Source organism: Theropithecus gelada, chromosome 14 (genome assembly GCF_003255815.1).
Source record: "Theropithecus gelada isolate Dixy chromosome 14, Tgel_1.0, whole genome shotgun sequence".
Taxonomy (NCBI): domain Eukaryota; kingdom Metazoa; phylum Chordata; class Mammalia; order Primates; family Cercopithecidae; genus Theropithecus; species Theropithecus gelada.
Genome location: NC_037682.1, coordinates 13,881,618 through 13,908,972, shown reverse-complemented (window position 1 = coordinate 13,908,972; position 27,355 = coordinate 13,881,618). Strand labels below are relative to the sequence as shown.

Below are 27,355 nucleotides of genomic sequence, written 5' to 3'. Positions count from 1 at the left end.
GGCTCACTGCAAGCTCCACCTCCTGGGTTCACGCCATTCTCCTGCCTCAGCCTCCCGAGTAGCTGGGAGTACAGGTGCCCACCACCACACCCAGCTAAATTTTTGTATTTTTAGTAGAGGTGGGGTTTTACCCTGTTAGCCATCTTTCCTGTTTTTTACTCAGAGCTGGCACTCACATTCTGTATACTTATCTAGAGCAGAACCATAATTTTGCTCATAAAACAGTTCTCATATTTTGTTTTTGGAATAAACACCTTGTTAGGTGATGCCTGTGTGAGGGAAGGAGGATCAATTGGCCCAGTTTTCCATCATAATTTAAAAAAGCAATAACCTTAACAACTGCTCAGGGCTCCAACCTCCTCCCCTGTTGCTTATAGTTTTGACACTGAACTTGAGCTCTTTCTGATTTGCTCTTATTTGCATAGTAGTTAGTTTTGTTAAATGCTTACTTTGAGGTAGGGTGATTTTATTATAAATAAATATATATATACTTCTCTGTCGAATTTCATGTTATTGTTCTCTTGAAATTGTTATCTACTAATAATAACCTGATAATGTCTCATTTCACACCATATGGAGTGGGAGGAGAGATTGATGCCTGTCCTTAGTCTAGAATTTCAACCTCTCTTAGGAAGTCGTGAAACTCTGTACCCTTGTCTTCTGCAATGCCACACTTTCCGAGCTTGCCTGCTGTCTTCCCTACCCTCTTTTTCATAATCCTCTGGGAACTCTTATTTCTGATATACTGTTTCTATCCTCTAGAAATAGGGTTTGACATTTTCTGCCTCCACACACAAGCCTGGGCGACCTCATCCCTCTGGATGAAGAATGGTTGGGTTTACCTCTACAGCCATGGTCTCATTCCCTAGCTCCTGCCAGTTATCCAATTCTTGTCAACTTTGTTTGAAGGTGCCTACACAACTCTGATGAAATACGTTCAAAATTTTACTCTTTGTTCCTGCAGTTCTGTCCTGGTTCATGTCTATTGCCTTACTGAATGGCTCTATCTCTCATTCAGTTTCCTAACCCAGAATCTGAGTGTCATCCTTTTTTTTTTTCCTCCTGATTTACATATTCATTATACCAACAAGTACTATCATTTCTTGTTCCTAAACAGCTTTCAAATCCATTCATTCTCTCCAACTTCACTAGCATCACAGGTAGTTCAGGTAACCATCATCCCTTCCCTAGAGAACTGCCTCTACCTTGAGCCTAACTCTCTAATTTTATTATTATTTTTCCCTGTTGTTTGAAACCAGGACAATATTTCTGAAATATAATCTATTTTAATTTTGAGAATTATAATTTCAGATTATAGACCACATAGTTTTTGGAATTAGGCAAAACCAGATTTCAATCTCATCTATACCAGCTATAGGAGTATCTCTGAGTTTCAGTTTCTTCTGAAAAATGGAAATAATAATGTTACCTTCCTTCATTCTCCTTCCATTTGTGTGTCTTTTGTCTTGTTTCCAATTAGATGTCCCTTTATCTAGGAAGTCTCCTCTGCCTACCCAATGTTGGGTTCATTGATCCTTCTATGAGCTCTCTTAGGATACCCAACTTTACCTTGCAGATCACTGATTATAATGGCTTGTAATGATTTATTTGCTCATCTATATTGTCACTTTACCTTGCAGATAACTGATTGTAATGGATTGTAGTGATTTATTTACTGGTCTGTTTTTCCAAGTAGTCTATAAACTCTTTGAGTGAAAATTATTTTTTACCATTTTATCAGAAGCACAGGGCACACTGCTTGGCTTATAATAGTTTTTCTAAAGAAAATGCTGAATGAATGAAACTGCACGCCACTTTGCTTTCCTCCTCCATGTAAAGTAAACATTATTTTATTTTATAAATGAATCATAAGTTCAGGAGATTAACAAGGTCATGCAAGAAATGATTGCCATTGGTTTTATCTTAGTCAAAGGCCAGCTCATTCTATGATACCAGCTGCTTCCTTCACTTAGAAAGGCGCTGTTTTATTGCCGTACAACCAACTTGTTGCCATTTTATGGCCACTCATGATGAATCTCTAAAGGTGGAATTTCATGTAAATAAAACATTTAAGTTGTGTATATTAAGGTCGGTGCAAAAGTAATTGTGATTTTGGCCATAAAATAATGGCAAAAACCGCAATTACTTTTGCATCAACCTAATAAAATAGTAATAGTAGCTCTCCAGGAAGACACGAGCACTACGGAAATGTGTGACACGGTGAAAGGGGGTATTTACAAAGTACCATTTATTTAGCTTGTGTATATAATGACCTTTGAAGAGGGTCTTGCATACAGTAAAACCTCTACCACTGATACCCACAGTAATTAGTAGCATTATTTTCATAGGAAAGACTGTATCAGGCAGCCGCTGCTTTTTCAGCAAAATTCAGAATAGACATCCGCACCCATATTGAGAACACAAAATCAGTTAATGCTTCCGATATAAAAGAGGAACTAGTTGTGTGTCTCAGAAATTCTCAGCACAGCCTTTAAGTTTCCAAACATCTACTAGAAGAGGAATGCAGATTTAAACTGAGTGAGGTGTGGAGTGGGGGAAGCTGACTGGGTCTGGACCAAAGAACTTTGAGGAACTTGCCCAGAGCCCTGCACGCATCAGACCTACCGCAGACATTGCAGGCCTGAAGAAAGGTAGGTCCAGGGACTTGCCTTCCTAGGCTTTAGGGCTGATGGTTTGGTTCACTTCCCGGGTTTAGGATTTCTGGGAGTGGAATGAGAAAAAAAAATGAGGCCACTTCCCATGACACAAGCTGGTAGTCAGGGTTGGGGTGGGTTGAGTGTACCTTTAAATGGGCATTTGGTGAGGGGATGAGGAACAGTCTTTGCTACAGTTGATGGGAGTTAGAAAAGCCTCCTCAAGGCTGACATTGGAGCTGGATGAGATTTTTTTAGTTACTTTTGTCCCTTAAGTTCTCAGGATACCAAAACACTGTAAGCAATATTTTAAACTTTTGATTGATTACTTCATCTGCTGTTAATGTCCTTCCTCCATGGTCTTTATTCTCTGTGTCTGACTGGTTATTTTTATAATTCAGGATTTAAGAACAGATGTATCGCATGCAGAATTTGGTGTACATGGAGTAGGGCACAGGCAGGGTCCCCAGCCTTGTACATTTAGATGGGCTGTAACCTGACCTAGTTCTCCAGTGGTCTTTGGCACTATTCATGGGGCACCCAGGCAGTAAACTGAGGCTGCTCATGATAAAATCTACTAATGAAAAACGCCTTGTAGACTTTTAGCATTCTTAGGATAAGAAAGAAGCTTGTAAGTAGTCGTGGCCATTGTAATCTTTCCCCAGATGAAATAAATGAAACCCAGAAAAGGGAAATAATGTACCCAGAATCACACACGTTAATAAAAGGGCCGGGAGCAAACAAACAAACAAACAAAAAAGAATTCTTGGTTCCTAGTCCAGGCCTTTTCACTTCCCGTGCCACAATTTCTGCATCCCCATCATCCTCCTAAAAACTATCCAGATTCAGGCCTCATTTTGGGTTTCTAGTCTATTTGATAACTTTGCCAAGAAAAAGGGGATGACCATGTGTACCACTCTCCTCATGCTCTCTCCTTGTGATTGTGGGGGGGGGGGGATGGTAACATAAAAATGAGGAAACAAGAGACTGGTGGTGCTGCTGATCCACAAAGAGACTGGGGCCAATCAAAGAGGGAAGGGTGGTCTAGGTTCCCTCACCTCTTTTGTTGTTGTTGTTGTTGTTGCTGTTGTTGTTGTTGTTGTTGAGACGGAGTCTCGCTCTGTCGCCCAGGCTGGAGTGCAGTGGCGCGATCTCGGCTCACTGCAAGCTCCGCCTCCCGGGTTCACGCCATTCTCCTGCCTCAGCCTCCCGAGTAGCTGGGACTACAGGCGCCCGCCACCACGCCCAGCTCATTTTTTGTGTTTTTAGTAGAGACGGGGTTTCACCGAGTTAGCCAGGATGGTCTCGATCTCCTGACCTTGTGATCCGCCCGCCTCGGCCTCCCAAAGTGCTGGGATTACAGGCGTGAGCCACTGCGCCCAGCCTCCCTCACCTCTTTATCCGGGGGGCGGGGAAGACATTGTAGTTGTCAAGAGCCTGATGCATATAGGTGATGGTACAAAACCAAGGTTTCAATTCTTCTCCAACCCAGAATAAATGTCCCTCATATGTATCCAACATTCTCAGCAGTTTTAAAAATATTGAATAGAGAGAAGTCAAGCCCTGGATGGTAAAATATTTTTGTCCTTGGGGACTTTATGTGCTGTAGATAATTAACACAAGGATTTCTGTGGTGGAAAAACAGGAGGCAGTTATATGAACTTATGGCCAGAGTTTCTTAGAATGACAAAGCACCAGCCTTGAAGGACCAGAACCTGACCTATGTTATCAAAGAATTATGGGAAAGTAGAAGAGTCAGTTATAAGCTTTACTTTGATATAATGGCTCTGCCCTGGAGGAAGCTTACAGTGTTGACAGAGAGGCACTAAACACAGAGAGAGAGCCACCAGTGTGTTTGATAAGACAGACCCAACATGTCCTAAATTCTCAGTCTGAAGGTGTGTGTGCCTGAGAGATTGAGGCAGAGGTTCTTTTACATTAAAGAAGAATAAAGTACACATTTAGATGGACTAAGAAGAATCATCTTTAGTCACTTTCCAAATAACTTTGACTTTTGCAATGTAGAAGGAACATAACACAGATCTTAAACCCTTAGCTACCATCATAGGTTGAGTAATCCACGTGTGGGCAATGGTAGGGAAGTGGGGGGAATAGTGTCTGAGAGAAGACAGAGATTATGCAATGCTGTTCATGTGTGAGAAGATTAGATGATGTGGTGGGTTTGTTTTTGTTCTTACAAGGTGGGCACAGGAGGGGTGGAACATTCCTGCAAATGGGTTCAATATATGCAAACATCTCAATATAAGAATGAAATCACTTCTTTGGAACAACTTAAATAAGTCAAATATACTTGGGGCTTTAAAAATTAAAAGGAGAGAGATTTGAGGTAAGACTACAACAATAGATTTGTGCTGAAGTAGCAGAGGTTTTGTTATCAACATTAAAAATTTTAACTCTATGCTAAGGGTGATGAAATGTAAAAGAAGGCTTTTAAAGGGGAGGGTGACTCAATTGATTTTATATTTGATCATTCTGGCTACAACATCAGGGGTGGATTGAATATCCAAAGCCACAAATGGACACAGGGAACATTCAGAGGCTATAACGAATACTTCTGATGAAAATAGGATAATGGCTTGCCTTGAGAAGATGAGAGAAATACACAGAGTTGAAAAATGGTTGTGTAGGATTAAAATGAGATTGATTGAACATAGAGGGTAGGCAACAGAAGGAACTAATGACAAACTACCAGATATTTTTGAGACAGGGTCTCACCGTGTTGCCCAGACTGGAGTACACTGGCACCATTGTGGCTTACTCTAGCCTCAACCTCAGCCTCCTGAGTAGCTGGGATTACAGGCGCCCACCACCACACCCAGCTAATTTTTGTATTTTGTGTAGAGATGGGGTTTCACCATGTTCCCCAGTCTGATCTCAAACTCCTGGGCTTCAACAATCCTCCCACCTTGGCCTCCTATAGTGCTGGGATTACAGGAGTGAGTCACGATGCTCAACTTTAAACTTCCAGATTTTTAACATGGATAGTGTAGTTAATTGCTGGGCCTTCCACCAAGAAAGGACACTTGCACTCCCATAGCATTAGGGTTCCTGTTCCCTTTAGCTCTTGCCTCTCTTGATTAGGGACTACTTGCAGGGCTCTGAAATAATCTCCACGTACTGTTCCTTGTGCCACCTTACTTTTTTGAAAGAGAAATTTTGAGGAAGACTGGATGTCTTCTATTTAGGTCTTCTAAGGTTTGAAATAAAAGTTACCTCTTCTCCGTTCTGGAACAAGTAGGTAAATTGTCAATTTCTGGGCTTTATTAGAATGACTTTAAATTAAGCCCAGAGAAGGACAATTCCCCTAAGTGTAACAAAATCTAAGGATGTGGATTAAATGTAAGACCCAAAACAAGACCTATTTTATTTTAGCCATATGCTCCAAATCTAAATTTTGTGTTCCGTCCAGGGAGCGCTAAAGTGTATATATAGGTCTGAATATACCTACTCCATAGCATATATATGTAACCCACCTCCCAAATTCCATTATCATTGGAACAGAGACTGCAAGAGGAAGAGGAGGGCCTCTTGGCCCACCTCTACATAGTCTTGTACCTAACTTATTCCAAATTGGGTGGTTTCCTCCTTTTAGCAATTATAGATAATGCTGCTAAGAAAATTAATTGTACAAGTTTTTGTGCAAACAAAAGAGATCTTCTATTCACCAGACTAGTGTAGTGGATCCCCTTAAGCAAAAGAGTTCTGGAATTACAGCACCTGGATTTAAATTTTGGCCCTGCCACTGTTTACTCAAGTTACTTAATCTTGTGTTTCTATAATTCTGCCCTGTGAATAATAGAGTATATCTCTCAGGGGAATTTAATGATGAAATAACACATATAAAACATTTAAACCAGTGCATGTCACTTAATAAATGCTAAGTACATATTAACTGTTATTATTGATATTCCTACTATCACTTACTCATTTCTGGCTTGAAGTATAAAACATAAACTTCCTTTAACACTTCCTGCCACTCAAAGGCATGCTAGACAGGGACTTTATTCCTGTCATGACCCTGCTCCAACCTGCTCCTGTCTTGGGGCAATTGGAAAAGCAGATAAGAGGGGTCTATATAATTGGAGAGAGCATATTATTCATGGTACTGTGTTGTCAGATGTTGACACTTCCTCTCTTTTGCAGTTTGTCTCAAAGATTGGTCAGAAGAGTCAGGATTGTCCTCTTTTTTTTTGCTCTCATGGAATAAGTTAGATACAAGACTATGCAGAGGTGGGCCAAGAGGCTCTCCTCTTCCTCTTGCAGTCTCTGTTCGAATGATAATGGAGTTTATGAGGTGGGTTACATTTACATGCTATGGAGTAGGTACATTCAGACCTATATGCACACTGTAGCATCCTCTGAGCAGAACACAAAATAGATATGGAGCAAAGGGGTAAAATAAAATAGCAGGCCTTATTTTTGGTCTTAAATCTAATTTGTACTCTCAAATTTTGTTAAACGTCGGAGAATTGTCCCCCTCTGGGCTTAATTTAAAGTCATTCTAATAAAGCCCACAAATTGACAATTTACCAACTGTCCCAGAAGGGAGAAGAGGTAATATTTATTTCAAACGTTAGAAGACCTAAATAGAAGATATTTGACCTTCCTTAAAATTTCTCTTTCAAAAAAGTAAGGTAGCACAGGAAAAGTATGTGGAAATTATTTCAGAACCCTACAAGTAGCCCCTAATCAAGAGTGGCAGGAGCTAAACGTAACAGGAATCCTAAAAGGGCTATGGGACTGCAAGTGTCTTTTCTTGGTGGAAGGCTTAGCAATTAACTACATTGTCTGTGTTAAAAATCTGGAAGTTTAAGTTTGGGCACAGTGGCTCACTCCTGTAATCCAAGCACTATAGGAGGCTGAGACAGGAAGATCACTTGAGCCCTGGAGTTTGAGACCAGCCTGGGTAACATGGAGAAACCCCATCTCTACAAAAAATACAAAAATTAGCTGGGTGTGGTGGCACATGCCTGTAATCCCAGCTACTCGGGTGGCTGAGTTCGAGGCTGCAGTGAGCCGTGATAGTGCCTGTGTACTCCAGCCTGGGCAACAGAGTGAGACCCTGTCTCAAAAAAGTCTGGTAGTTTGTTATTAATGACTTCTATCACCCACCCTCTATGCTCAGTCAATCACGAAATGATGACCTTCTTTGCCTCTTTTGACAGTTTTTTACTTGAAGTTTATTTTACATGACCTAAGTATAGATAATTATTCTCTTTAGGCTACCATTTGCATGGAATAGTCCATCCCTTAACTTTCAGCCTATGTTTCTTCTTAATGCTAAAGTGAGTCTCTTACAGCATCTAGTTAGATGTTATTTTTTAAAAATTTTCCAGCCACTCAATGACTTTTTTCAAAGAATTTAATTCATTTATATTTAAGGTTAGTATTAATAGATAAGGATTTACTAGTGCCATTTTATTATTTGGGGGAGGTTTTTTTTGTAGACCTTTGTTTCTTTCTTGCTCTCTTGTCTACCTTTGTGATTTGGTAATTTTATGAAGTGCTAAGTTATGAATTCTTTAACATTCAAAATTGTGTATCTGTGTATCTGCTGTAGTTCTTTGCCTTGCAGTCATCATTAGGCTTACATAAAACATCTCATAGTTATATAAATTGACTATTTTATGGTGACAGTAACAATGTTCATTGAAACAAGAACTCTAGACTTGTACTGTCCTCCCACAAAACTAAATTTTTGGTATCTTTGTTTTCTGCTGCTGTAAAAGACCATTGAAGACTGGGTAATTTACTATAAAATTTTATTTCGCTTATAGCTCTAGAGGCTGGGAAGTCTAAGGGCATGCATGGTGCAAACCTCTGGTGAGGGTAATCCCATGAAGGAAGGTGGAAGTGAGTGTACAAAGCAGAGAGAGAGATGGGGCCAAATTTATTCTTTTATCAGGAGTCCACTCCTGTGATAACTAACCCTCTCCAATGATGATAACATTCATCCATTCATGCAGGTAGGGGTGTCCTGATGTAATTACCTCTTGAATTACCTCTGGAAGGTTCCACCTCTTAATACTGTTACAATGGCAATTAAGTTGTCACATGAGTTTTAGAGGGGACATTGAAACCATAGCATTTCATCCACAGCCCTCCAAAACTCATGTTCTTCTCACATACAAAATGCAATAATTCTGTCTCAATAGCCTCAAAGTTTTTACCCATTCCAGTATCGACTCTAAAGTCCTAAGTCCAGACTCACATCAGAAGCAGATATGGATGAGACTCAAGGTATGATTTATCGGGAGGCAAATGTTTCCAGCTGTGAGTCTGTGAAATCAAGTGATTTGTCTTCAAAATATAATGGTGGGACAGGTACAGAATAGACTCTCTCAGTTCAAAAGAAAGAACTAGGCAAGAAAAAGGCATAACTGGTTTCAAGTGAGTCCAAAACCCAACAGAGAAGACAGCCTTAAGTTTTAAATCTGGAGAATAATTTCCTTTGACTCCATGTCCTGAATCCTGGGAATGCTGACTGGGGCCCTCAAACAGCCCTGCTTGCATATCTTTGCTGGGCTCAGTCCATGCTTCAGCTCTGTTAGGTTGGAGTTGCATGCTAGTGGTCCTATAGTTCTGAGATCTCAAAGGTAGCCTCACTCCCATAGCTCCACCAGGCATATCCCTAACTGTGACTCTCTGTGTTGGCTCTGACCCCATATTTCCACTCAGCATTGCCCTGATGGTGGCTCTTTGAAGTGACTCCACTCCCATAGCTGTTTGTGACATCCTTTGATCCTAGGTGGAGAAAGCCATGCCCCTACAGCCCTTGCAGTCTGTGAGCCTGTAACGCCACATGGTTAACACGACATGGTTGCCATCGAGGTTGACAGCTTGTACTTTTTGCACTATAATAGTGGCTGTGGAGCTGGGGTCCTAGGCTCAGGGTCTTGCAAAACTCCTGTGGCAGAGGTTCATTCACCGAGGCATGGGTGGATGCAGATTACCCACAAAGATGAGGCTGTGACTCTGAGGCATACCTCAGCAATTCAAGCCCATGGGGCAGGGATGGAACAGTTACTGATTCTGGGGTCAGTGTACAACACCAGCATGGCTCCAGGGCAAGAGGGGTGCTCTGGAGGCTTGAGCTCTGGGGAGCAGGTTACAGCTGAAATTTTGGTTCCAGAGCCAATAGGACACTGCAGCAACTCCAACCCTGGGGGACGGAGTGCCACATAGTGGTAACTCTAGACCCTGAGATGGTAGGACATGGCAATATCTCAGGCTGTGTAAGGCTGGATGTAGCAGCAGCAAGGCCTCAGGAATGACTAGGCCTGTCTGTGGCTTTGTCCTTGGGTTTTTTGAAGCAGTACAGAAATGACCCTCTGGAGAGCCAGGGTTTCTCAGAAGCTTGGACTCCAGGGAATTAGTCAGTTCCAGGGAGGTGGGGCACTGCAGTTATTTTGCCTGGATTGTTGGGTGACACAGCTCAATCAAAGCTATGTGTCCTCAGAGAGTGGGTCACAGCTTCAGCTTGAGTTTGGAGGGGCAGAGTGCACCAGCGACTAAGATGGGGGCATGAAGCAGTTCCATGGCAGCCTGACCTCGGCAGGTAGAGAGTGGACAGCAGCAGTTTGGCTTAGGTATGGCTACCAGGTGTGTGTGGTATAGTGGTGGTTAAGCCTCAGAGATGGAGGGGTGCAAATGGCTACTCATTTCTGAAGCAGAATGCACTCTAGCAGTGATTCACTTCCAAGAAGGGGCAGTACAGTAGCAGTTCAGGCCATGGAGGCCAGGGCACAGTGTCAGCGCCACCTCTGGAATAGGACAGACATGTGGACTTCAGGTAGCTCCATGAGCTGAACTCAGAGCCTGTGAAGACTCTAAGTTTCTCCAGTAGTAAGATTACAGGTGTCCATGGTGTTGATGGGAGCTGCTGAGGTCCTCTCAGTTACCTTTTCCCTGCAGGAAGAAGGCCCTCCTGACTCAGAGCTGGTCCTAACTGGGGGAAAGGTGGTGGAAGAAAGTTGTTTTATCTCCTTCTTCATGCCGCCATCCTGGGTTTCTATGATCTACAAGATTTCTGCTACTCCTTTGGTGTTTTCAAGTGCTCTTCTTTAATTAGTTTGGTTGGAAAGCAGTTGTTTATTCATTGTTTTGGGGAGTGTGTGTGTGTATGTTTGTGTGTGTATTGATGATGATGAGGGTTAGGAACTTCTAGTTGGCCTTCTTGGTGACATTCTTTAGAATTCTAATCAGACATATTCTAGACCTTTTAATTCTACACTTCTAATCTTTTAACCTCTCTTCTATTACGACCATTTTCTTGTTTCTCTACAGAATTCTTGGTGATTTCTTCAAATTTTTCTTCCAGTTGACTAATTCTAATTTCAGCTATTCCTTGTTATTTAACACATTGACCAATTGTTTTCTGTCAACACTATTTTATATTTGAAATTTATTTGAGATTATGTTCCAAATATGTCCTGTCACTCTATGTGCTTTATCTTTGACTTGATTTTTGTGATTTAATTTTCATTTAAATAAGTTATCTGTACTCTTTACATATTCTATATTTGATATATAAACAGGTGCTCCTAATCTGTGGGACTTCTTGGAGGCTTGTATCAAGGATATCTACTTCCTTCTTTATGGACTCCAATGTAGGACTTATTCAGAGACTGATTGCTTTCTAAATATGTGGCTTTTTGGTGGGATTTCTCCTTTACTACAGACTTTGATGATTCTCAGAGCTATACTTTTCCAGGGAAGTGATAGTTATCAACTGATGTATTTAGGATTGTAAACAGTAATTTATGTTGTAAACCTCGGGGGGCCTCTCGTCTTTGAAATCTGTGGCCATGGTGTCTTGTTTCTTTCATACTCTCGCTACACTTCTCTCCAAGTGTATCCTCATGTAATCTTTGTTTTTAACACTCATTTCACCTGATTTATAGAAATGTTAGTTGTTTCACACTTTCATAAAAAAGTGGAGTTCTAATTCTGTTTGTCCAAATTGTTTTCGGAACTTTTCTAAAAGTGATAAGAGTAAGAACATTGACTTTTTGGTTACATTCTTATATTTAATTCGTTATCTTAACTACTTCAGTCATATTTACATTATATATTTCTTATTTATTATATTTGTCTTTTTTAAAAGAAATACTTATTTTATAATTTGTAATTTATAATTTGTAATTTTGTACTTTTAATTTTACTATTTTCCATAATTTTAAGTATATACATTACTAAAGTTAAATTCATGTTCTAAATGATTAATCTTTTCATTTTAACGTTTCTCCTCTATCTTTCTCTGAAATTCACCCTCCTTCTTCTGACTTTAATCAGTTTTATTGTTAGATAGCTAATAATTTATTTCCTTTGATGTATTAAAAATAAATACAAGATGATAATTTTTTCAGAGAAATCTTAATGTTTTTCTCAACATAGTAAATTTGGAGTACAACAATTTATTTTTCATTTATGTTACCAATAAAAGGGCACACATCTCCAAACTTGAGACTTTTTTAGGGGTTCAATGAAGCATAAATGATATCAAAATTAACTATTACTTGAAGGATATTAGCAAGCTTCATTTTCCTAAAAATGTATGGAAGTGGATCATGAAACACCTGAATATGAATTCAAATACATAGATAAAAATTTCCATGTGGCTTTAGCCTATCTCGACATGACTTGGTTGGAGTTATTACATGGAGGACAGAAAGAAGTATAAGAATGATATGTTTGTGCTTAGATTCTCAAAAAATGATTTGATGGGTCCTTGCTATGTACCAGCAAGTTAGGATTTAAAGCAATGTAATAGGACAAGAGATTTAGATTTGTGGTGCCAAGAATATGACTCAGAGCCATTAGGTTCATTACCAAATTCCAGAGTTTGTGGGACAAAATACAAGATTACATAAGTCACACTCAGCAAGGATGAACATGGGAAGATTTTTCAGCCCTGTGAATTTAACTGTGCTCTGATTAGAAAAGGAGGAACTATACAATACTATACAATAAATTGGAAGGCAGATGAGTTTGTGTAGTTTATTACTATTATAAAGGTAATCCTTTGGCCGGGCACAGTGGCTTACGCCTGTAATCCCAGCACTTTGGGAGGCCAAGGTGGGCGGATCACAAGGGCAGGAGATCGAGACCATCCTGGCCAACATGGGGAAACCCTGTCTCTACTAAAAATACAAAAATTAGTTGTGCATGGTGGCGTGTGCCTGTAGTAACAGCTACTCAGGAGGCTGAGGCAAGAGAATCATTTGAACACAGGAGGCAAAGGTTGAAGTGTGACGAGATCGTGCCACTGCATTCCAGCCTGGCAATAGAGCGATACTTCATCTCAAAAAAAAAAAAAAAAAAAAAAAAAAAAACGTAATCCTTCGTGGGGAAGTGGCTGTAATCAAGGGACTAGGTAGTAAGAGGGATAGAAATAAAATCTGAGAAGACTTGGAATGGAACTTAAACACATTTCTCTAATTTTAGAGGTCCAACAGGTTTACCTCGCTTCTGTCAACATGTCCCTCTCTGCTGGACTTTCTAGCATCTTGATATCATATGACATTTAGTTTCTCCCCCTGCCCCACCCTTAATGTGTTGCCTATTCCACTTCCCTGGCTCTAACAGCTATTATGATATGGGAAGGGAATGTAGACCAGATTTTGTCCTTCGGGAGGAACCTGCCCCAAAGTGTCATGTCCTCCTTTGTCATTTCCAGGACATCATACTAAATTACATTTCTTACTGTAGCACCTTTTCTGCTGCCATGACAACCATGCAAGGAATGGAACAGGCCATGCCAGGGGCTGGCCCTGGTGTGCCCCAGCTGGGAAACATGGCTGTCGTACATTCACATCTGTGGAAAGGATTGCAAGAGAAGTTCTTGAAGGGGGAACCCAAAGTCCTTGGGGTAAGTTGCAAATCTAGGGGAAGACCAATGGTGTTGTAAACTCATATTTCATAAGACCTAATGCCAAATACACTGTCCCACTAACCTCATAATATAACAGCCAACCCTTGCAACATCAGTATTTACTTTTCACGCTCTTCATCTGAAAAACTATATAGTATTCTATCACAACGTGCTTCCAGTTGAGTTATATTTGAAATATATTGACTTCAGATCTATTCTAGGGTTGTGGGTCATCCATGATAATTGTATTTAAACTCAGCATGGAAGAGCAGCAAAATAAAAGGCCACCTATGCACTACTAGCTGATGTCCCCTTTATAGGCCTTCCTGAATAGCTGACAGATGCATATTGCTACTATTTCTTTCCGGCACCTTTTCTTAGCCCCCTGCTCAGAGGATGAAAAATCTATTCTCTGAGCATTTCTATCTGGAGTCTCAGATGAGCATGCCTAAAAGAAATGAAGGATTAAAAGAATGACAGAATAGGGCAGGTGAAAGGACATTAAACATAGGTTTATCACTAGCCCAAGTTTCAAATGGGAAAATGTCACTGTGGATATTTTGGATCCTTTTTTCACATTATTCATTTTTTGGAGGGTATAGGGGGAAATACAGCTATTTCTCATAAAATATGTTATTTATGTTGGCACACACTGGGTTTATCTATTTATTTATTTATTTTTACGTTTTGAGATGGAGTCTCGCTCTGTCACCCAGGCTGGAGTGCAGTGGTACAATCTCAGCTCACTACAAACTCCGTCTTCCGGGTTCAAGCAAGTCTCCTGCCTCAGCCTCCTGAGTAGTTAGGGATTACAGGCATGAGCCACCACGCGCAGCTAATTTTTGTATTTTTAGTAGAGACGGAGTTTCACTATGTTGGTCAGGCTGGTCTCGAACTCCTGACCTCATGATCTGCCCGCCTCGGCCTCCCAAAGTGGGTTTTTTAATGTATGAATAATTATTTAAAAATATACTATACGTTTTAGAGAAGTTTTAGGCTTAAAGAAAAATTGAGAGCAAAGTACAGGTATATCCCATATGCCCCTTGCCCCCACACATGCATAGCTTTTTAATTATCAGCCTCCCACCAGAGTGTAACCTTTGTACCAACTGATGAACTACCTTGACACATCATTACTAAAAGTACACAAATCACACTGGGGTTCATTCTCTGTGTTGTGTGTTCTATGGGTTTTAACAAAGGTATAGCGACATGAATCTACCTTTATAGTATCACATAGTATCCCACCAATCCCTGGCAACCACTAATCTTTTATTGTCTTCATAGTTTGCCTTTTCCAGAAAGTCAAACAGTTGGAATTGTACAATAGGTGTTTTTGTTTGTTTGTTTGTTTGTTTTTTAGGTTGCATTCCTTCACCTAAAAACATGCATTTAAATTTCCTCCATGTTTTCTTATGACTTGATAGTTCATTTACTTTTAGTACTGAATAATATTTCATTGTCTAGAGGTACCACAGTTTATTTATGCATTCACCTACAAAGGACATCTTGATGGCTTCCAAACTTTGGCTATTAGGAGTAACGTTGCTATAAATATCTGTGTGGCAGGTTATGTGTGGATGTAAGTTTTCAACTCATTTGGGTCAGTATGATTACCATATTGTAGGTAATAGTATGTTTAGTTTTGTAAGAAACTGCCATACTGTCTTCCATGTGGCTTTGTCATTTTGAATATTTCAATCAACACTCAATGAGTTCCTGCTGTTCTACATAATCTCCAGCAGTTGGTAGTGTCAGTGTTCTGAATTTTTACCATTCTAACAGGTGCTAGTGGACTGTCATTATCATTTTAATTTGCATTTCCCTTGTGACATAAGATGTGGACCATCTTTTCACATGTCTCTTTACCTTCTCTATATCTTCTTTCATAAGGTGTCTTGTTAAATTCTTTGGCACATTTTTAAACGAGGATGTTTCTGTTCTTATTGTTAAGTTCTAAGTTTGTTATATATTTTGGATAACGATCCTTTGTCAGATATGACTCTTGCAAATATCTTCTCCCAGTCTGGTTTGTCTTTTCATCTCTTGACAATGTCTTCTACAGAGCAGAATTTTTTAATTTTAAGAAAATTAACATGATTTATTCTGTATTTCATGGTTTGTGCCTTTGGTATTGTATTGACAAATTCATCACCAAACCCAAGGTTATCTAGATTTGGGCCTATGTTCTGTTAGGAGTTTTATAGTTTTTAGTTTAATATTTATGTCTGTGATTCATTTTGAGTTAATTTTTATGAAAGATAAAAGGTATGTGTTTAAGTTTTATTTTTACTTATGGATATCAAGTTTTAAGTACTATTTTTTTAAAAGACTATCTTTTTTTTTCATTGTATTACTTTAGCTCATTACCAAAGATCACTTGACTATATTTGTGTGGCTATCTCTAGGCTTTCTACTCTATTACATTGATCTATTTGTCATTTCTTTGCTAATACCACACAGCCCTGATTTATAGTATGTCCTAAAATTGGGTAGTGTTAGTCTTAAAACTCCTTCTTCTTCTTCAAGATTGTGTTTGCTATTCTAAGCTTTTTTGCCATTCCTTATAAATTTTAGAGTCAGTTTATCAATATATACAAAATAACTTGCTAGGGTTTTAATGGAGATTGCATTAAATCTACTGATCAAGTTGGGAAGAACTAACATTTTGACAATGTTGAGTCTTCCTATCCATAGACATGGAATATCTCTCCATTTACTTAGTTAATTATTTTATCAAAGTTTGTAGTTTCTTATAGAGTTTGTACATATTTTGTTAGATTTATACCTAACAAATACCATATACCAATACCTAAATATTTAATTTTTAGAGGTGCTAATTTAAATGGCATTATGTTTTTAATTTCAAATTTCACTTATTCATTATAAGTACATAAGAAAGTAATTGTCTCTTATGTATTAATCTTGTATACTATAAACCTAATATAATCATTTGTTAGTTCCCAGAATTTTTGGTTGATTCTTTCAGATTTTCTACACAGACATCATGTCGTTTGGCAACAAGGCAGTTTTATTTTTCCCTGACCAATCTATATATCTTTATTTCCTTTTTGTGCCTTACTGTTTCTGTTATGACTTCCAGTACAATGTTAAAAGGAGTAGTGACAGGGCTCATCCCTGCCTTGTTTTTGATCTTCGTGAGAAAACTTTGAGTTTCTCCATTAAGTATGAAGTTCACTGTAGGTTTTTATAAATATTCTTTATCAACCTGAAGAAGTTCTCCTCTATTGATAGCTTTTTCAAGCGTTTTTATAATAAACAGGCATTGGATTTTGTTCAATATTTTTTCTGCATCTGTTAATACAATCATGTGATTTCTCTTCTTTAGCCTGTTGATGTGATGAATACATTAATCGGTTTTTCAATGTATAGTCAGACTTGCATACCTGGGATAAATCCCAAGTGGTGATGCTACACAATTTTTTTAACGCATTGTTAGATTTAGTTTGCAAACATTTTGTTGAGGATTTTTGCATATTTGTTCATCAAAGACGTTGGTCTGTAGTTTTCTTTTCTTGTAATGTTTTTGCATGGTGTTTTGGTAGATGGTAGTGCTAGCTTCATAGAATTAGTTAAGGAGTATTTCCTCTGTTTCTATTTTCTGTAAATAATTGGTATAATTTATTTCTTAAGTGTCTGGTAGAATTCACCACTGAGCCCTTCTAGGTCTGATGCTTTCTGTTTTGGAAATTTATTAATTATTGATTCAATTTATTTAATAATTATAGACATAATCAGAGTGTCTCCTTCTTCTTGTGTGAGTTCTGACAAATTGTCTTTAAGGGTTATCCATTTTATCAAGGCTATCAAACTGTGGGCGTAGAATTGTTCATAACATTATTTTATTATCCTTTTAATTTCTATGGGAACTGTAGTGATGTTCCTTCTTTCATTTATGTTAGTAATTTTTGTCCTCTCTCTTTTTCTTAGCCTGGCTAGAGATGTTTTTATTTTGTTTATACGTACATATATTTTTAAAAACTGCTTTGGATTGTATCGATTTTGTCTACTCATGTCCTGTTTTCAATTTTATGATTTCTGCTCTAATTTCTATTATAGTTTTTCTACTGCTTATTTGGAGTTTAATTTGCTCTTCTTTTTCTAGTTTCTTAAGGTAGACTCTCAGGAGATTGATTTTAGATCATTTTTTAATATATTCATTCAATGTTATAAATCTTCTTCTAAGCATTGCTTTCACTACATCCCATAAATTTTGTTAAGCTGTTGTAATATTTTTGATCCTTTGGAATGCCATGGGATAATGGTACTCTTACTCTGCTATGTTTAGATCCCTGGGTACTCATACTCATGTCCTCATACTCCAGACTTCAAGAAAATATCATATTTGCTCTTCTTTTTTTCTTCCCCTGTATATACTCTCCTTTCTTCAGGTTACTTCTCCTTGCTACAACAATTGCTTCCTAATTCCTAGGCCACTTCTCTGAGCTCATGATAAAAAGAGAGAAATAGTTGTGGTAGAAGTAACATCGTAGGTATCAGAAAAGCAACTCTGGGCTGGTTCTGGCATACTCCTCTTAACCTTGAAATTATTGGCAACGATAGACATCCCGAGAGGTAATATTGGTAAGAAAATATTCATGGTTATTTATGTGAAAAAAGAGTGATAAGAGAATACTAAGAAGGTCATATGACTATATCAAATGAAGGAGACTAAGGATAGCTTAGTGATTGGAAAGGGGGTGGCAGAAGCACTATTTCTGTGGTGGATAATCAGTTTTTACTTTCTTCATCATTTCTAGGTTGTGCAGATTCTGATTGCCCTGATGAGCCTTAGCATGGGAATAACAATGATGTGTGTTGCATTTAGTGCTTATGGACATTACCCTATTTCCGTGTATATCGGGTACACAATTTGGGGGTCAGTGATGGTGAGTAGAGTATCTTTTGATATAATTGAAGATAACATAAAGCAGTTGTCAATACCCTGATCTTTGGAATCCTATTCTAACTGTATCTTGTAATTCTGCAAATCTGAGCGTGGTATCTAACCATTTCTTACTCAATTTTCTCATATTTAAAGTACTACTGAGGAGGGGGAGGAAGCCGGCAGCCAGGAGCGGCAGCGGCAGCAGCGTCCGGAGCAGCCGCAGCCTTCTGGAAGCTCCAGGCGGTCTTTCTGCCGAGCCTCGGTCCCGGCCCCCATCCTCCCCGCCCCATCGGTTGTTGTCTGGGCGGATTTAAACAGTCAAGTAAAATCAAGCTGGGTAATCATGGCAGAAGGTGGATTCGATCCCTGTGAATGTGTTTGCTCTCATGAACATGCAATGAGAAGACTGATCAATCTGTTACGGCAGTCCCAGTCTTACTGCACAGACACAGAGTGTCTTCAGGAATTACCAGGACCCTCTGGTGATAATGGCATCAGTGTTACTATGATCTTAGTGGCCTGGATGGTTATTGCATTGATCTTGTTCTTACTGAGACCTCCGAATCTAAGAGGATCCAACCTACCTGGAAAGCCAACCAGTCCTCATAATGGACAAGATCCACCAGCTCCTCCTGTGGACTAACTTTGTGATATGGGAAGTGAAAATAGTTAACACCTTGCACGACCAAACGAACGAAGATGACCAGAGTACTCTTAACCCCATTAGAACTGTTTTTCCTTTTGTATCTGCAATATGGGATGGTATTGTTTTCATGAGCTTCTAGAAATTTCACTTGCAAGTTTATTTTTGCTTCCTGTGTTACTGCCATTCCTATTTACAGTATATTTGAGTGAATGATTATATTTTTAAAAAGTTACATGGGGCTTTTTTGGTTGTCCTAAACTTACAAACATTCCACTCATTCTGTTTGTAACTGTGATTATAATGTTTGTGATAATTTCTGGCCTGATTGAAGGAAATTTGAGAGGTCTGCATTTATATATTTTAAATAGATTTGATAGCTTTTTAAATTGCTTTTTTTCATGAGGTATTTATAAAGTTATTTGAGGTTGTCTGGGATTGTATGAAAGAAAATTAGAACCACGTTGTATTTACATTTACCTTGGTAGTTAATTTGTGGATGGCAGTTTTCTGTAGTTTTGGGGACTATGGTAGCTCTTGGATTGTTTTACAAATTACAGCTGAAATCTGTGTCATGGATTAAACTGGCTTATGTGGCTAGAATAGGAAGAGAGAAAAAAATGAAATGGTTGTTTACTAATTTTATACTCTCATTAAAAATCTCTAATGTTAAGAAAACCTTAAATAAACATGATTGATCAATAAAAAAAAAAAAAAAATAAATAAAGTACTACTGATAGTATTATATTAAATCTAGGTAGATTAAATATTTATATATATCCGTTAGATATACCACAGCAGCACACTGCCAAAGACCCAAACCAGAATGGCTTAAACATTGAAAGCACTGATTAGTTCACAACAAGATTAGTGGCTTGTCATTTCTAGGATTGCTTCATTCAGTGGTGCAAGGATTTCATCAAGGATTGCTAGCCGACCATATCAGAGGGGAGATGGTTGACACATCCAACTTTTGGTAAATATTTTATATACATATTCCCAAATCAGCTGTCAGTAAGGACAACGAACTTGCCATTATTGGCTTGGACTAATCAAGATTTACCTCTGTAGCTGGGAGGAGTCAACCCTACCTTTAGCTCATGAGAAACTGAACAAAACAATGGTTTGCTTAGCAAGGAGGAAGAGGAGATATGGCTGGTACACAAGCAGTTTCTCATATCTAGTCTATTGACTATCGAAACTCAGGAAATTGTTACCTTAGAAAATGAAAATGTTATTTGATATATTTTATTTCATAAATTCAATAAAAATAACTATAATTATTATAATTAATATTAAATTAATTATAACTATTATTAAATTAAAAACCTTTTTCCCAAGAGAAAACACAAGATAGTTTTAATGCAAATTGAAAGTAAAATTGAGAATAAAATACCAAGTTTTATCCATTGATAAGAGAAAAATAAAATGTATAAGTTGGGTTTACATTAGAATCAGGGAATCTATTCTAGCATTGCAGGTTTCCATTTATTTCTAAAACTAAGAATGAAATAGTTTAGAGTTTTATAGTAGAGCTTGCTCTTTGCTCCCCTTCGCCTGTTTACAGCAGAAGTGCAAGATTGGAAGAACAGTAAAGCTGTGCTTTACTTTTAGAAAGTTGCACAATACTTCATATATCCAAAAATACTAATGCCAATAACAGCTCTTATTAAACTCTTACTATCATGTGGATACTTTACTAAGTGCTTTACATGTGCAGTTTCATTTCAAACAATCACCACAAACTTCTGATTTTTCATTATCATCATTTTATGGATGAAGAGAGGTTCAGTAACTAACCCAAGATCACAACTGTTTGGTACAGGAATGAAGATTCCAATAGGGTCAGTGTATTTTCAGAATTGCATACATCTGACCACTTAGTTTTCTGCTTTGATTTCCATTTCCTTTTCAAGATCACATTAAAAACCAGCTTACGTGGTGCAAGCCTTCCACATATGTTCAGTAGATTACCAGGAACTGCAGGAGCCATTTGTCCACTGAGACATCACTCAGACTCTTGTAGGTGTTCCATGAGATGAGCCTTTACTTAATTGGTGAAATCTTTTCTGCAGCTACTTTCCATTATTCTTTCAACCTTTTTTTCCATACCTTGTCTGTAAAGTGCCTCCTTCTAATCTTTTATACAGTATAAGTACCAATACCAAGAACCAGTCACAAGTTCCTCTTATTTTTGGCCTCTTCAGTTCTGTTCCTGTATGTTTCATATTCCTCGTTTTTTCCTCTGAGATAGTGTGTACATATTTTTTCCTGTGGTAAATGAAGTCCTCTTATTCAATCCTATCTTCAAATACACAGACATACATACACACTCCTAATGTGTATATATAATTTCTGTATATAATGTTTTTCCAAGGTGCCTTATTGAATTTTTAAAGTAGTTTATGGTAATTTTTAGTTCATATTCTTGAATGTTTGCAATATATATTGTTCGTACTTAAATAAGAATAGTTTTAACCATCTGTTCCAACTATTTTTCTTATATAATTATTTTGGTAAATATATCCAGAATAGTATTACATAATAGTCAGCATCTTTATCTTGATTTTGACTTTAATGAAATGGTCCTACTTTTTTTTCATTAAACATAATTAAAGACCCTTAGACCAAGCCAGATTTCTATCATGTTACAGAAATTATAATTCTTCATATTTTACCAGTAATGTTGCAGTTACTAATATCGAATTGTATTAAATGTCCTGTCCTATCAACACTGTAAACGTGAATAGCAATTAGCATGTAATTTTTTCTTAAATTCATTAATTGTATAAATTAGAATATTTCAATGTTAAAAAATGTTTCCAGAGCTGAAGGAATATCCCAAATGTTCATGATGTATTTTACATCATATGATGGGTAATTCCCTCTAGTGTTTTCATTCCAGTGGTGATTTAGATAATATGAATCATCCGTATGTCTGGGTATTTGGAAGTTAGTTAAATAAATTTATTGAGCTTTTTATTAGTTCAATATTTTTTATATTATAATTTTTGAATAATCTGAAATCAAATTTGAAAAGCAAATAAAAAATTCCAGCAATTGAATACTATAAGGCAGAGAGTCTAACCAACTTGACTAGCTATTTTAGCTAAAAAATAATTGCCTTATTGATGGAATCAAATGAACTACTATATTCTAGTCAACATCTAATTGGGAATTTACATTTTTTGCTAGTATTTTACTTATAACTTTAAAAATACTCTAAATGAGAATAATTTTAGTGTATTTTTTGTTTAAATATCATCATCAATTTTGGTACTGTATAAGAACTACTTTGTGTCAGAAGTTTGGAAACTTTATCTCTTAGTGCCCTCAAACAGTTTTTTAATATCATTTCAGTTAGATGTTATTTGAAAACCTTGATAAATTCTCCCATGGTTTTATCTGGTATAATTTCTCTGTTCTTTCTGGGAAAAGGGAAAATAATGTGCAAACCTTTGTGATTTTGTCTAAGATAATTGGTCTGATTAACATATCTATCTAATTTAGAATTAAGTTTAGTAAGTTATGACTCCCAATACTGGTTTAAAGTTTTTTACCTTCATTTTTTCTCTCATTTTTAGTTTATCATTTCAGGATCCTTGTCAATTGCAGCAGGAATTAGAACTACAAAAGGCCTGGTGAGTAATATTTTCTTTTTTGGTATCAAAAAAAAAGGAAGGATTAATAAAAAATGTATTCTGCCAGTGTGTAAAATAGATTTTGTTTCTTTGTTTGTAAAAAATCAGGAGCAATTGTGCATTTTACCTACTAAAATCTGCCTTTCAAAAATTGCAGTCAGGCTAATTACTGACATAGGACTGGATATTTTGGCAAGGTAGGGAATCTTACCCTTGCAAAGGAATCTTTTTGAAGATACAGAGAATTATTGAGAAGAAATATCAAGCAGGACCCCTCCAGCAACACCCTGAGGCAGGAGTCAGCCCATGACAGTGACACCAAGCATCGGTGCGGCGTAATATTTACTGACCCATTGATTATAATGTAGATTCCAACTGTATCCAAAAAGGATTTTGAATTTTCAATAAAAGAAATTCACAGGCCGGGCGCGGTGGCTCAAGCCTGTAATCCTAGCACTTTGGGAGGCCGAGACGGGCGGATCACGAGGTCAGAAGATCGAGACCATCCTGGCTAACACGATGAAACCCCGTCTCTACTAAAAAATACAAAAAACTAGCCGGGCGAGGTGGCGGGCGCCTGTAGTCCCAGCTACTCGGGAGGCTGAGGCAGGAGAATGGCGTAAACCCGGGAGGCGGAGCTTGCAGTGAGCAGAGATCCGGCCACTGCACTCCAGCCCGGGCGACAGAGCCAGACTCCGTCTCAAAAAAAAAAAAAAAAAAAAAAAAAAAAGAAATTCACAATAAGGTTATTACACAAGAAGCAAATTTAAAATGTAACTCTCATGCCAAGCAAGATGCCTTTCATAAAGCCAATACAATGCGAAAGTCCATATCTCAATAAATGTTTTTTTCTTGTTAAAGTCCATATTCGAGTTTTCTTTGTTCAAAAGATAAATATCAAATTCTGGAACATGATCAATATGTGATTTTCAAATCTGGCCTAACCCAACTCCCTAGTGTCCCCTCCAGCTGCAGCCACATGACACATACTCCTCACACTTTGCTGTGCAAGTTGAGTTATTTTTTCTTTTTCTTTTCTTTTCTTTTTTTGGTTTCTTTTTTTGTTTGTTTTTTGAGACAGAGTTTCGCTCTTATTACCCAGGCTGGAGTGCAATGGCGCCACCTCAGCTCACCACAACCTCCGCCTCCCAGGTTCAAGTGATTCTCCTGCCTCAGCCTCCCAAGTAGCTGGGATCACAGGCATGCGCCACCACGCCCGGCTAATTTTTGTGTTTTTAGTAGAGACAGGGTTTCTCCACGTTGCTCAGACTGGTCTCAAACTCCTGACCTCAGGTTATCCACCTCCACTCGGCCTCCCAAAATCTGGGATTACAAGCATGAGCCACTGCGCCCAGTCAGCCATTTTAGTTCTTATTAAAAGCCTCCTTACCTTTATCCATGAGAAGAGAATGTACAGAAAAGAACATACTGCTGAGAGAGAGAATATACAAAAGGTATAGAGGCATGACAAACAAGCAGCATTTAGAAAAATGATAAGAAGCCGGGCGCAGTGGCTCAGGCCTGTAATCCCAGCACTTTGGGAGGCCAAAGTGGGTGGATCACGAGGTCGGGAGATCGAGACCCTGGCTGACACGGTGAAACCCCGTTTCTACTAAAAATGCAAAAAATTAGCCGAGTGTGGTGGTGGGCGCCTGTAGTCCCAGCTACTCGGGAGGCTGAGGCAGGAGAATGGCATGAACCCAGGAGGCAGAGCTTGCAGTGAGCCGAGATTGCGCCACTGCACTCCAGCCTGGGTGACAGAGCAAAAAAAAAAAAAAAAGAAAAGAAAAAAAGAAAAAAGAAAAGAAAGAAAAATGATAAGAAATCAGGCTTCAGAAGCAAGGAATGGCAGGGAAGGACACAGACAGGGCTGTCCAGCTAAAGTGTGAAGGACATTGAAAACCCTGCTAAAGAGATTTGGAGATTATCTTATGTGCCCACAGGAATCATCTGAAGAATTTAAGCTAGGGGATAATGAGATCATGTTTGTGTTTTGGCAAGAGATTAGAGTTGAAACCACAAGATAAATTAGAAGACTATTGAAATAATCAAGATAAAGATAGATGGCAGTAAGAAAGAAACGGTGGGTATAAAGTGATTCATGGAGATATATTTGAGGATGTTGTTGGATTGTTTAATTGATTTTCATTCCTTTCTAGGTCCGAGGTAGCCTGGGAATGAATATCACCAGCTCTGTACTGGCTGTATCAGCGATCTTAATCAACACAATTAGCTTGGCGATTTATTCATTTTATCACCGTTACTGTAACTACTATGGCAACCCAAATAACTGTCACGGGACTGTGTCCATCTTAATGGTTGGTGCTACCTCTTTTCAGGGGATATTATCATAGAAGCAAGTTTGGGGAGTGCAGGCTCTGGCAACAACAATAATAATCCCTAATTGCTGAATGACTGGGAAGTTGGAGTGATTAAGAAATAAAATAATCTTTCATTTAGGATTTAGGTACGTGTCTCATCTCTGTCTCTATTCTTCTATATGTGATGAGGCAAAATGGGAAGAAAGCTTATAGTTATAGAACACCTACTCATTAATAGTTACTGTGCTGGGTATTTTGTATAAATTTTTCTGTTCAATTTTAAAACACTGATGCAGTATGTACTGTTATCTCCTCTAAAACTGGGGCCCAGATGTCAGTTCCCGTTCTCTAATAATGAAGTAAAATTGTCTTGAACAGTATTTTACAAGTGTCAAGTAACTCAGTATCCTTTCCAATATCTTTGGATGTTCTTGCAAGGTTAACCACTTTTATCCTCAACATCTAGCTCCTGATAAATGCTTAATCTTCATTCTGAATTTTACTACTTTTTTGTACCATTTTTTCTTTTCTTAATGCTATCCTAATTGCTTTATTCTGAAAATGCCACCTACACAGTATTTTGTAGGTAGTAAAACTTCTTGACATTTTGGGCCATTGGGTAATTGTGGGGAGGAAGAGTTCTTCCAGCACATCACAGCAGACTAAAACGCACAATTAAATCTTTATTATTAAAAAGCCTGACCAGGCGCCGTGGCTCACGCCTGTAATCCCAACACTTTGGGAAGCTGAGGTGGGCGGATCACCTGATCCGGGAGTTCGAGACCAGCCTGGCTAACATGATGAAGTCTCGTATCTACTAAAAATACAAAAACTAGCCAGGCATGGTGGCATGTCCTGTGATCCCAGCTACTCAGGGGGCTGAGGCAGGAGAATTGCTTCAACCTGGGAGGCGGAGGTTGCAGTGAGCCGAGATGGACCCATTGCACTCCAGCCTGGGCAACACAGCAAGACTCCATCTCACAAAAAAGAGAAAGCCTATTGGTCATTTTTCAACACCCGCAAATTTTTTGTTACTTTCCCTCTATATGAACTTTCAGCCTTTCGCCTTGCTGCTTAGTTCTCTTCCTTACTGTGTCCTTCCCTTATGTAAACGTGGAAACCCAGCATTCTTCCTTACTAGGCAGAATCAATCGCATTCTGTTGACTTCATTCCTAGCTAATTCTACATAGTTTTGTGGGCTATATAATCATGCCAAAATAACCCCTTGAGGTGTCTTTGCTAAACTAATTTACTTCCCCTGAGATTTCTAAGGCTTTTTGTAGTAAGCAATTTTACGTCTTGCCACTCGGTCACAATAAGAAAAAGCTTCTATAGAGAATTTGACAAATTCTTTCAAGGTCATTCAGTTAGAAATTGGCAAAAAGATTAGATTCTACAACTTCTTGTCTCTAATTCCCCTATTATTTGCTATTGTTATCCTGAAAAAGGACCTTACTTTTAGTTTATGAAGGTCGCTTCATTGGTAGAGTTTGAGGACACAATGACAGAGACAAAATCTGGAATTGGCCAACTCGATAGGGCTGATTTCTTGGGCATGGGACCCGCGCAGTTACTCAGGACTTCATGGTTCAAAGAGCCCTGTGCTTGATCTAATGCTCTGCTGTTGCTATCTTGATTTTTTAAAAAAAATTTTTAATCAAGAGACTCTAAATTACGTAACTGGTTCTGCGTTCATCTCAATTACATTTCCCAGAGTCCATGATGAATTCCTGTTAATTGTGTGAACACTTTTATGCCTGTTTTTATAGCAGAGGACCTCCATAAGGGCTTCCTGGGATTTGAAGCAATGGTTCTATTCTTGCCTGGGCACCTGCACAATCAGTCCACAGGTCTATATACATGCTACTTTTTCTGGAGGCCCAGCCCTGTACCTGTTTTTGTAAATAAAGTTTCATAAATAAAGTTTAATTGAAATATAATGAAGCCCATTTGTTTACATGTTGTGTAGTGATGCTTTTGTGTTATAACATCAGGTTTGAATATGTGTGACAGAGACCTTATGGTCTGCAAAACCTACAATGTACATTATCTGGCCTTTATGGAAAGCTTGCCATCTTCTAGTCTACCCTTCTAGATGGTAAAATCCTTGAAGACAGGGGAACTGTCTGTTTAGTTTGCTGCTTTCTTCTGTGCCTACAGCAATGCTGGAAACACAGAGGCCACTACAGCTGTTGAAGGCACAAGAAAATAAAAAAGCAATGAATGCAAATATTCTCAAGGTCTCCTTAAGTCTGCATCACTCATATCCTGAGCTCTTGGTCTACTGGCTCT

The 27,355-nt window shown here is 38.3% G+C and overlaps 2 protein-coding genes across 4 annotated transcripts in view; both read left to right on the top strand.

Annotated features, from left to right (window-relative positions):
- Positions 1-2,472: 2,472 nt before the first annotated feature.
- The window catches only part of MS4A4A (membrane spanning 4-domains A4A), a 28,890-nt gene continuing 4,007 nt past the window's right edge, over positions 2,473-27,355 (top strand). The window contains exons 1-6 of one of the 3 annotated variants that reach the window (XM_025357935.1): positions 2,476-2,651; positions 4,856-5,001; positions 13,386-13,545; positions 18,330-18,458; positions 22,685-22,741; positions 24,901-25,059. In XM_025357935.1, the coding sequence (XP_025213720.1) occupies positions 13,402-13,545; positions 18,330-18,458; positions 22,685-22,741; positions 24,901-25,059 (489 nt within the window). In that variant the 5' untranslated portion in view covers positions 2,476-2,651; positions 4,856-5,001; positions 13,386-13,401. Of the gene's footprint in view, positions 2,652-4,855; positions 5,002-13,385; positions 13,546-18,329; positions 18,459-22,684; positions 22,742-24,900; positions 25,060-27,355 lie in introns of all 3 variants that reach the window. The other 2 variants (XM_025357934.1, XM_025357936.1) reach the window with 2 other exon arrangements.
- LOC112606962 (small integral membrane protein 14) lies at positions 18,621-19,819 on the top strand. Its single transcript, XM_025357937.1, has one exon. It carries the CDS (start codon positions 18,801-18,803, stop codon positions 19,098-19,100), a length of 300 nt encoding a protein of 99 aa, XP_025213722.1. The 5' UTR covers positions 18,621-18,800; the 3' UTR covers positions 19,101-19,819.

Coding starts and splice junctions, on each gene's coding strand:
- LOC112606962 (XM_025357937.1), top strand. CDS start 18,801: ATGGCAGAAGGTGGATTCGATCCCTGTGAATGTGTTTGCTCTCATGAA.